The 12705-nt window shown below is 42.9% G+C and overlaps 1 protein-coding gene across 1 annotated transcript in view; it reads left to right on the plus strand.

The window, feature by feature from the left end:
- Window positions 1-12705, plus strand: part of LOC112247419 (pleckstrin homology domain-containing family A member 7) — a 162701-nt gene that overhangs the window by 70841 nt on the left and 79155 nt on the right. The window contains 1 exon segment of the mRNA XM_042321141.1: window positions 3227-3310. Coding sequence (XP_042177075.1) covers window positions 3227-3310 — 84 coding nt within the window.

Consider the following 12705-nt stretch of genomic DNA (forward strand, 5'->3'; position numbering starts at 1 on the left):
ACAGTCCACAGGAGGCTGCCTCTCAGGCTGGCACAGTCCACAGGAGGCTGCCTCTCAGGCTGGCACAGTCCATTACAGTCCAGAGCAGACTGCCACAGTCCACAGGAGGCTGCCTCTCATGCTAATACAGTCCAGTCCAGAGCAGGCTGCCTCTCAAGCTAGTACAGTTCACAGCAGGCTGGCTTTCAGTCTTGTTCAGTCCAGTCTACAGCAGCCGGAGAGGGATGGCTCAGCTCTGCTCTGGGAGGACCTTAGCACTTCATATCTGTCCAGTGGCCCCTCAGACAAATGGGCCTGTCTTCTCAGTGGCCACGCTTGAGTAAAGAGCCCAGAGAGGGCTGTGGTACTGTGGTGCTGAACACCATGATGAGATAGAGGAACACACAACACAGGACATACCGCTCACCAATATTTCTGCTCTATATTTTAAATGTTTTATTTAATTTAACTAGGCAAGTTAATTAAGAATGCATTCTTATTTACAGTGACGGCCTAGGAACAGTGGGTTAACTGCCTTGTTCAGAGGCAGAACAACAGATGTTTACCTTGTCAGCTCGGGGATTCGATCAACCTTTCAGTTACTGGCCCAACGCTCTAACCACTAGGCTACCTGCCGCCCCTATTGAGTCGAGGTTAACAGATGTTTTTCCATAGATACACAATGAATCACTACAGTTGTGTGTATATATAGAACTACATTTATGGAATGCATATTCTAATGTGATTATAGATTGTATGAGGATGTTGTGTTCACAATGTTGTTATTGAAAATGGGTTGGAAGAGAGCAGAGAGTACAGTCAGCTGTTGTCTATTACCTCAAATCTTGGCAAGTTTCAATTGCCAGTGTTTACATAAAGAATTACAGTAGGGTGAACAATCGTTCACAGTACTTTGATATTTCCCCTCCCCCAAAAGCATCACAATAACGTAACTTTGCGAAAGAGATTGAAAGTCTCAAAGCAAAAATGTCCTCATGTAACAGCCTATTCAACTCCAACATGCTCTGATTTTACACGGAATGCAAGTGTAAGGAAGCATGAAATATTTCATTAGAGGTAAAGGGTGATTCATCTCATAATTCAGTTAAGACAGCAGCAGTCATCTGGATTGAATGCCATATGCGACTTTTACTTATTTCTGCTAGACTGATTGGACAATAAATTGGCCCACATCATTGCCCTGGTTGTGTTGTCATTCTTTTTATGATGAATGTTTCCATAGTGACTGGATTGGTGTAGTATTTCTCATTGGCTGTTGAATATGACAGTGTAGTGTGAGAACTGGAAGCCTAGGGTGTGTTATTATGGTCTATCTGGAGGACAGCACAGCTCACCTGACCGCCTCCGGGAGGCGCTGACCTGCACGGGGGGGATCTGCACTATACAGTAGCACAGTAAGAAACACTACACTCACATACAACATTCACACTCACACAATCTGACCCAGAAGTCCTCAGAGTGATTAACGACCAGGTCAGTCTGACCCAGAATTCCTCAGAGTGATAAACGACCAGGTCAGTCTGACCCAGAAGACCTCCGAGTGATTAACGACCAGGTCAGTCTGACCCAGAAGACCGCCGAGTGATTAAAGACCAGGTCAGTCTGGGTCAGAAGTCCTCATAGTGATTAAAGACCAGGTCAGTCTGGGGCAGAAGTCCTCATAGTGATTAACGACCAGGTCAGTCTGGGTCAGAAGTCCTCGTAGGGATTAACGACCAGGTCAGTCTGGATCAGAAGTCCTCATAGTGATTAACGACCAGGTCAGTCTGGATCAGAAGTCCCCGTAGTGATTAAAGACCAGGTCAGTCTGGATCAGAAGTCCCCGTAGTGATTAAAGACCAGGTCAGTCTGGATCAGAAGTCCTCATAGTGATTAAAGACCAGGTCAGTCTGGGTCAGAAGTCCTCGTAGGGATTAACGACCAGGTCAGTCTGGGTCAGAAGTCCTCATAGTGATTAAAGACCAGGTCAGTCTGGGTCAGAAGTCCTCGTAGGGATTAACGACCAGGTCAGTCTGGGTCAGAAGTCCTCGTAGTGATTAAAGACCAGGTCAGTCTGGGTCAGAAGTCCTCGTAGTGATTAACGACCAGGTCAGTCTGACCCAGAAGTCCTCAGAGTGATTAACGACCAGGTCAGTCTGGATCAGAAGTCCTCATAGTGATTAAAGACCAGGTCAGTCTGGGTCAGAAGTCCTCCTAGGGATTAACGACCAGGTCAGTCTGGGTCAGAAGTCCTCGTAGTGATTAAAGACCAGGTCAGTCTGGGTCAGAAGTCCTCAGAGTGATTAACGACCAGGTCAGTCTGGATCAGAAGTCCTCATAGTGATTAACGACCAGGTCAGTCTGGATCAGAAGTCCTCGTAGTGATTAACGACCAGGTCAGTCTGGGTCAGAAGTCCTCGTAGTGATTAAAGACCAGGTCAGTCTGGATCAGAAGTCCCCGTAGTGATTAAAGACCAGGTCAGTCTGGGTCAGAAGTCCCCATAGTGATTAAAGACCAGGTAAGTCTGGGTCAGAAGTCCTCGTAGTGATTAAAGACCAGGTCAGTCTGGATCAGAAGCTTCTACCTGTGCATGTTCTGTACCTGGATAACCCTGAGTGGAAACGTATGGAATCCTGTCTGCTCCACTGCTCCTAAAGCTAATGTTGAATGAAGCAGAGACCTGTTCATAGAATGAGTCTCTCTTCCTGTCCGATGGGCACAGCTGCTACGCAACTGCCATCCAAAGTGTGTAAAAGTAAATAATTGATGCGGACGGTTTAGAGCAAATCACATCATTGTGTTATTTTTCATTATTTCCACCACCAGCGCTGCCCCCTGTCCATCTCTTCTTTTATCCAACGATACAGGGAAGCTTTAATGCCCTAGTTAAAGCGATGAATGACCCCATGTAATTGAAATCAATAAAGCCTGGCGAGCTGGTAGGGGAGAGTGCTGAGACTTACACATTGTGTGAAATAATATGAGCCCCTGCCTTGGCCAGTCTTCAGCACTACCGCACATTCTACACTTTGCTGTGAAAGTCATTGGAAGTCTAGAAACTTGGTGTATTCCTGTAGAATGCCCAACAAGCAGCCAGTGACCAATGCATCAGTGCACAAAATAGTGGAGCGATCAGGCAGAAATATGATTCATGACGGAATACTAATTGTATTTTCTCCTTCGCTGTTGTTTTCAATCCTTCCCTCTCTTCCCTCCCTGTTCTCTCTGTCTCTCTGACTCTCTCAGCCATAACCAGAAGAGAACGTCGTTCCGACACCCTGTGACTGGACAGATATCTCCAGAAAACACTGAATATATGCTCCACGACAAGTGAGTGCACCTCTACTATTTTTACTTGAGGAAGGTTATAATGTGGGTTTCAGTGTAACGTCTGGTTGGTCCAAGGTCATGCTGGGAGGAGATGAGAATAGAGTGTAATTTAACTCGGATTAGAGTGTGAGATTGTCTGCTGCTTGTCCCAGGGATGAGATGAGGAGGAACAGGAACTGACTGCCTGAGGAAAGGCTTTCTATTAACTACAGTCATAGAAATGTACAATAATCATAACAATAATTATAAAACAAATTAGAAGGATGATGGCCATTCTATTTTTTATGGAAATGAAATTCATAACTGCTTGCACTTGTGCAACGGCTGCTCCCAGGCCAATTTTGTGTGTGTATTTTTAAGGTTTTATCTTAATTGAATTTATGGTAATGAACCAACTATGGTTCACATTATGTCTTTGACTGTGGCCATGGCAAGCCTGAAGCCATTCATCTGTCTGAAACATCACAGTTGTTATGCTAATGATGGCTATTATTACCACAGAGTTTTTTTCACCAGAGAACAATATGTAGAGTATTTTCTGCTGGTTATAGCAGCAGTCGTGAAGTTGATTGTGTTGAATTGTGTGAGTGGTACGGCCATGGTGGAGGCCCAGGTAGTGTGATGAGGTTGAATAGCATGGGACCTAGTGTTAGCGACACATGCACAGATATGGTTTGACCTGGACGTACTGGGACAAATCTTTAAGTTGTAGCGTTGTAGAGAGTGTCTCTAAAACATGGCATGATATTCCTGACTCTTTTGTTGCTGAGAATTGTCCTGTTTTGTTGCTGTGAAATGCAGATGAGCTTTGTGATTTACATAAATTCACTGAAAACCCACACAAGGTTTTATTAACAGTATTCCACTTTCATGTAGCCTACTTTTGGCCAGTTAACAGCCTAACCACCGATCAAGCAACGTCATGGACTAAACATTAAAATCCTGTGGCTGCAGGATGATTTTGTTGTGACAGTGTAGGCCAAATTAAGATCCTACATCTGTACCATGACTTTCATGTTAACGTTTCATGATACATGACCTCGATGTTATTACACTTTCATTGTGATGTCTTAGAACAATAACAGAACCACAGTTGAGTCGGTTATCTTTCTGTCGTGAATGTGTATGACAGGTGTCAACAACATTATTACGGTGGTGTTATGTAGGCTTTAGGATGCATGGCTCGATGTGTTAGTGTAGCAGAGAGGGTCGAGAGTGGTATCTGATCTCCACTGTCACAGTGTTTGAAAGGTCATTTGTAGGAGTGACATGAAGCTCATTGGGATACCTCTCTTCTCCACCCCAACCCTCCTGTATCCCTCACATGGTACAGTTGAGCCAGGGATTTGTACACCATCAGGGGGTTTAAAAGTTAAAGTGCATATTCCCTGCACTGTAGGGGCCACAGTAACTTAATTATTATTTGACTATCTAATACCAGATCAAAGCTCAGTAGACCAGCCATGCTTAGAATAGCATTATACTCATGCCCTTCCCACACAAATATGTGACGAATGAAATGTTTTTAAATAGCATGATTAATGTCCTCTGTAAATTGTCATAGTTTACTGTTGATTCATTTCACATTATCATCAGTCCTTAAAATGCTGTCATCATCATAACCCTCCACTCCAAGTCAACCATACTGTAGACTTCTTCCCAGTACAGTGAAATCATGCAGCTATGACATTAATCATAGATTTGAAAATGCTTGGAGCATTAAGGGAATATCACAGAGGCCCATCAAGCCCATCTCTCACAAGTAGGAGACAAGCCCAATGCTCTTGGCACGGCCTGATTGATACCCCTCATTAGAGACAGCCGGGGCTACTTTCACTGTCCACACACACACACACACACACACACACACACACACACACACACACACACACACACACACACACACACACACACACACACACACACACACACACACACACACACACACACACACACACACACACGTCGTCACAGAAAAGCACTGGGGGAGGTTATTATCCCACAGAGTTCACTGCCACCAAAGTGGCACACCCTTGACCTCTCACCCCATACCACCTGTTCAGTGGTACATCCCTGCCCCACACTGTATGCTGATGGACTACCACTCTACCAAAGCCAGTGAATAGGGGGTGTATGGTAGGCTATAGAGTTTCTATCTCACAGCCAGTCTCTATTAGGAGAAATATCACCCTCTTGGCATTCCTCTTTTTCCTCTTTTAAAGTGTATTGAATGCCTGTGGTGTGCAGGGGTAGAATAAGCTAAAGTAGCAGGACTTATGAAGCCCCTTGACTCTCTGCTGACTGCTATTTATACTACGGCCAATTTGTTTTACTTCTCTCTATCCCTTTCTCCCAGTCATACTTTAGTTGTGGAAATAGAGCATCGTAACAGCTGGGATACTGATGCACCCAGGGAGAAGCGTGTGTGTTATGCAGTGATGATGCCTTCGCTCTGGCCTGCATAGCCAAAACAGACAGCCAGGGCAGATTGTTGCAGTTGGTTGCTGTGGTAGCCAGGGTGTGGATGTCACCCATGCTGAGACCCAGACATGGATGGCGAAGTAGGTTCCCTCCAGTATTCCCTCTGGGGTGTAGGATGGGTACAGGATGGACCGGCAAGCACACTCAGTGCTGACAGACTCAGTGACAGGATAATAAAATATATACAGTTGGAAGTTTACATACACTTAGGTTGGAATCATTAAATCATGTTTTTCAACCACTCCACACATTTCTTGTTAACAAACTATAGTTTTGGCAAGTCGGTTAGGACATCTACTTTGTGATGACACAAGTAACTTTTCTAATAATTGTTTACAGAGAGATTATTTCACTTATAATTCACTGTATCACAATTCCAGTGGGTCAGAAGTTTACATAGAAGAAGTTGACTGTGCCTTTAAACAGCTTGGAACATTCCCGAAAATGATGTCATGGCTTTAGAAGATTCTGATATGCTAATTGACATCATTTGAGTTAATTGGAGGTGTACCTGTGGATGTATTTCAAGGCCTACCTTCAAACTCAGTGACTTTTTGCTTGATATCCTCTGGTATATCAGAGGAAATGTCCCTGGTCTGATAAAACAAAAAATAACTGTTTGGCTGCAATGACCATCATTATGTTTGGAGGAAAAAGGGGGAGGCTTGCAAGCCGATGAACACCATCCCATCCATGAAGCACGGGGGTGGCAGCATCATGTTGTGGGGGTGCTTTGCTGCAGGAGGGACTGGTGCACTTCACAAAATAGATGGCATCATGAAAAAGGACAATTATGTGGATATATTGAAGCAACATCTCAAGACATCAGTCGGAAAGTTAAAGCTTGGTCGCAAATGGGTCTTCCAAATAGACAATGACCCCAAGCATACTTCCAAAGTTGTGGCAAAATGGCTTAAGGACAACAAAGTCAAGGTATTGGAGTGGCCATCACAAAGCCCTGACCTCAATCCTATAGAAAATTTGTGGGCAGAACTGAAAAAGTGTGTGCGAGCAAGGAGACCTAAAAACCTGACTCCGTTACACCATCTCTGTCAGGAGGAATGGGGCAAAATTCGCCCAACTTACTGTGGGAAGCTTGTGGAAGGCTACCTGAAACGTTTGACCCAAGTTAAACAATTTAAAGGCAATGCTACCAAATAATAATTGAGTGTATGTAAACTTCTGACCAACTGGGAATGTGATGAAAGAAATAAAAGCAAAATTTAATCATTGTCTCTACTATTATTCTGACATTTCACATTCTTAAAATAAAGTGGTGACGTAACTGGCCTAAGACACAGACTTTTTATTAGGATTAAATGTCAGGAATTGTGAAAAACCTCATCTGTACATATATATTTATACAGTGGGGCAAAAAAGTATTTAGTCAGCCACCAATTGTGCAAGTTCTCCCACTTAAAAAGATGAGAGAGGCCTGTAATTTTCATCATAGGTACACTTCAACTATGACAGACAAAATGAGAAAAAAAATCCAGAAAATCACATTGTAGGATTTCTAATGAATTTATTTGGTGAAGGTGAAATTATGGTGGCAAATAAGTATTTGGTCAATAACAAAAGTTTATCTCAATACTTTGTTATATACCCTTTGTTGGCAGTGACAGAGGTCAAACGTTTTCTGTAAGTCTTCACAAGGTTCTCACACACTGTTGCTGGTATTTTGGCCCATTCCTCCATGCAGATCTCCTCTAGAGCAGTGATGTTTTGGGGCTGTTGCTTTAAAAAAAAATACACTCTATTCTCATCTCCTCCCAGCATGACCTTGGACCAACCAGACGTCACCTCGTTATTGTTATTTTATTGTGTTGCTTTTTATTTTTTTTATTTGTTAAACTTTTTAACTGCCTGTTTGGGACAGTAAGCATTTCACAATACAGTTTACAGCTGTTATATTCGGCGCATGTGACGAATAACGTTTTGAATATTGCATAGTCATGTTGTGTGACTTATAGGCTAGATACATTCTGGTGCATTCTCTGGGGACTGAACAAGCTGTATCTCTCTCCTGTGAGTCGTGTTGCATAGACGCTTGTGCTTGAAGGATGAAAATATTTATTCGATTGCTCCTCAGTGAATCTCACTTTACTTTTCGCTTTGTGCTTGAAGTTCAAGGAACAATTTATTAGATTTTCTTGTCAATGAATGACACTTTTCAAACTTTCTTGATGTTGCTGCCTTTCACAGTAAACATTGACTAACTGCATGCTAAACTCAGATAGCTCCTTATCTGATGTGCTGGTTTGTAATGTAAAGACTCTGTTATGCCTTCTGTGATGGGATAAATCATAAGGCATTGAAATCCTATTAGAGTAGAGGTGAGTGAAATCCTTCTGGACTAGACTAGAGGGGAAATCCTATTGAACTAGACTAGAACTGAAATCCTATTGAACTAGACTAGAGGATACATCCTATTAGACTAGACTAGATGTGAAACCCTATTAGACTGGAGATTAAATCCTATTAGACTGAAGGTGAAATCCTTTTGGACTTGAGGTGAAATCCTTTTGGACTTGAGGTGAAATCCTTTTGGACTTGAGGTGAAATCCTTTTGGACTTGAGGTGAAATCCTTTTGGACTAGAGGTGAATTCCTATTAGAATAGAGGTGAATTCCTATTAGACTAGACTTGAGGTGAAATCCTATTAGACTGGACTAGATGTGAAATCCTATTGGACTAGAGGTGAAATCCTATTGGACTAGACTAGAGGTGAGTGAAATCCTACTGGACTAGACTAGAGGGGAAATCCTATTGAACTAGACTAAGGGTTAAATCATATTGGACTAGACTAGAGGATAAATCCTGCTGACAGACTCAGTGACAGGATAATAAAATATATACAGTTGGAAGTTTACATACACTTAGGTTGGAATCATTAAATCATGTTTTTCAACCACTCCACACATTTCTTGTTAACAAACTATAGTTTTGGCAAGTCAGTTAGGACATCTACTTTGTGATGACACAAGTAACTTTTCTAATAATGGACTAAACTAGAGGTGAGTGAAATCCTATTGGACTAGACTAGAAGTGAAATCCTATTAGATTAGACAAGATGTGAAATCCTATTAGACTAGATGTGAAATCCTATTAGACTGGATGTGAAATCCTATTGTACTTGAGGTGAAATCCTATTGGACTTGAGGTGAAATCCTATTGGACTTGAGGTGAAATCCTATTAGACTAGAGGTGAAACCCTATTAGACTAGAGGTGAAACCCTATTAGACTTGTGGACTTCAGGAAACAGCAGAGGGAACACCCCCCCATCCACATCGATGGAACAGCAAGTTCCAATAGCAAGTTTTAAGTTCCTCGGCATACACATCACAGACAAACTGAATTGGTCCACTCACACAGACAGCATCGTGAGGAAGGCGCAGCAGCGCCTCTTCAACCTCAGGAGGCTGAAGAAATTCGGCTTGTCACCAAAAGCACTCACAAACTTCTACAGATGCACAATCGAGAGCATCCTGGCGGGCTGTATCACCGCCTGGTATGGCAACTGCACCGCCCTCAACCGTAAGGCTCTCCAGAGGGTAGTGAGGTCTGCACAACGCATCACCGGGGGCAAACTACCTGCCCTCCAGGACACCTACACCACCCGATGCTACAGGAAGGCCATAAAGATCATCAAGGACATCAACCACCCGAGCCACTGCCTGTTCACCCCGCTGTCATCCAGAAGACGAGGTCAGTACAGGTGCATCAAAGCTGGGACCGAGAGACTGAAAAACAGCTTCTATCTCAAGGCCATCAGACTGTTAAACAGCCACCACTAACACTGAGTGGCTACTGCCAACACACTGTCAATGACACTGACTCTACTCCAGCCACTTTAATCATGGGAATTGATGGGAAATGATGTAAATATATCACTAGCCACTTTAAACAATGCTACCTTATATAATGTTACTTACCCTACATTGTTCATCTCATATGCATACGTTGATACTGTACTCTATATCATCGACTGCATCCTTATGTAATACATGTATCACTAGCCACTTTAACTATGCCACTTGGTTTACATACTTATCTCATATGTATATACTGTACTCGATATCATCTACTGTATCTTGCCTATGCTGCTCTGTACCATCACTCATTCATATATCCTTATGTACATATTCTTTATCCCCTTACACTGTGTATAAGACAGTAGTTTTTTTGGAATTGTTAGTTAGATTACTTGCTCGTTATTACTGCATTGTCGGAACTAGAAGCACAAGCATTTCGCTACACTCGCATTAACATCTGCTAACCATGTGTATGTGACAAAGAAAATTTGATTTGATTTGATTTGATTTAGGTGAAATCCTATTAGACTGCAGGTGAAATCCTATTAGACTGGAGGTGAATTCCTATTAGACGAGACTAGAGCTGAATTCCTATTAGACTAGACCTGAGGTGAAATCCTATTAGACTGGACTAGATGTGAAATCCTATTGGACTAGAGGGGAAATCTTATTGAACTAGACTAGTGGTTAAATCATATTGGACTAGACTAGAGGATAAATCCTATTGGACTAGACAGAAGCACTCACAAACTTCTACAGATGCACAATCAAGAGCATCCTGTCGGGGTGTATCACCGCCTGGTACGGCAACTGCTCCGCCCACAACCGTAAGGCTCTCCAGAGGGTAGTGAGGTCTGCACAACGCATCACCGGGGGCAAACTACCTGCCCTCCAGGACACCTACACCACCCGATGTCACAGGAAGGCCATAAAGATCATCAAGGACAGCAACCACCCGAGTCACTGCCTGTTCACCCCGCTATCATCCAGAAGGCGAGGTCAGTACAGGTGCATCAAAGCTGGGACCAAGAGACTGAAAAACAGCTTCTATCTCAAGGCCATCAGACTGTTAAACAGTCACCACTAACATTGAGTGGCTGCTGCCAACACACTGACTCAACTCCAGCCACTTTAATAATGGGAATTGATGGGAAATTATGTAAAATATATCACTAGCCACTTTAAACAATGCTACCTAATATAATGTTTACATACCCTACATTATTCATCTCATATGTATACGTATATACTGTACTCTATATCATCTACTGCATCCTTATGTAATACATGTATCACTAGCCACTTTAACTATGCCACTTTGTTTACATACTCATCTCATATGTATATACTGCACTCAATACCATCTACTGTATCTTGCCTATGCCGCTCTGTACCATCACTCATTCATATATCTTTATGTACATATTCTTTATCCCCTTACACTTGTGTCTATAAGGTAGTAGTTTTGGAATTGTTAGCTAGATTACTTGTTGGTTATTACTGCATTGTCGGAACTAGAAGCACAAGCATTTCGCTACACTCGCACTAACATCTGCTAACCATGTGTATGTGACAAATAAAATTTGATTTGATTTGAGGTGAAATCCTATTAGACTAGACAAGATGTGAAATCCTATTAGACTAGATGTGAAATCCTGTTGGACTAGAGGTGAAATCCTGTTGGACTAGAGATGAAATCCTGTTGGACTAGAGATGAAATCCTGTTGGACTAGAGGTGAAATCCTGTTGGACTAGAGGTGAAATCCTGTTGGACTAGAGGTGAAATCCTATCGGACTGGAGGTGAAACCCTATCGGACTGGAGGTGGAACCCTATCGGACTGGAGGTGGAACCCTATCGGACTGGAGGTGGAACCCTATCGGACTGGAGGTGGAACCCTATCGGACGAGACTAGAGGTGAATTCCTATCAGACGAGACTAGAGGTGAATTCCTATTAGACGAGACTAGAGGTGAATTCCTATTAGACGAGACTAGAGGTGAATTCCTATTAGACGAGACTAGAGGTGAATTCCTATTAGACTGGACTAGAGGTGAAATCCTGTTGGACTAGAGGTGAAACCCTATTGGACTAGAGGTGAAATCCTATTGAACTAGAGGTGAAATCCTATTGGACTAGACTAGAGGTGAAATCCTATTGGACTAGACTAGTTGTGAAATCCTATTAGACTAAACTAGATGTGAAATCCTGTTGGACTAAACTAGATGTGAAATCCTGTTGGACTTGAGGTGAAACCCTATTAGACTTGAGGTGAAATCCTATTGGACTTGAGGTGAAATCCTATTGGACTTGAAGTGAAATCCTACTGGGCTTGGGCTGAAATCCTATTGGACTTGAGGCGAAATCCTATTGGCCTTGGGGTGAAATCCTATTGGACTTGAGGTGAAATCCTATTGGGCTTGAGGTGAAAACCTATTGGACTTCAGGTGAAACCCTATTAGACTAGAGGTGAAATCCTATTAGACTGGACTAGATGTGAAATCCTATTGGACTAGACTAGAGGTAAAATCCTATTGGACTAGACTAGAGGTGAAATCCTATTGGACTAGACTAGAGGTGAAATCCTATTGGACTAGACTAGAGGTGAAATCCTATTAGACTGGAGGTGAAATCCTATTGGACTGGAGGTGAAATCCTATTAGACTAAACTAGATGTGAAATCCTATTAGACTAAACTAGATGTGAAATCCTATTAGACTGGAGGTGAAACCCTATTAGACTGGAGGTGAAATCCTATTGGACTAGAGGTGAATTCCTATCAGACTAGACTAGAGGTGAAACCCTATTAGACTAGAGGTGAAACCCTACTAGAATAGAGGTGAAACCCTGTCGGACTGGAGGTGGAACCCTATCAGAGTGGAGGTGAAACCCTATCGGACTGGAGGTGAAACCCTATCGGACTGGAGGTGGAACCCTATCGGACTGGAGGTGGAACCCTATCGGACTGGAGTTGAAACCCTATCGGACTGGAGGTGAAACCCTATCGGACTGGAGGTGGAACCCTATCGGACTGGAGGTGGAACCCTATCGGACTGGAGGTGAAACCCTATCGGACGAGACTAGAGGTGAATTCCTACTA

This window comes from Oncorhynchus tshawytscha, linkage group LG04 (assembly GCF_018296145.1).
Source record: "Oncorhynchus tshawytscha isolate Ot180627B linkage group LG04, Otsh_v2.0, whole genome shotgun sequence".
NCBI lineage: Eukaryota > Metazoa > Chordata > Actinopteri > Salmoniformes > Salmonidae > Oncorhynchus > Oncorhynchus tshawytscha.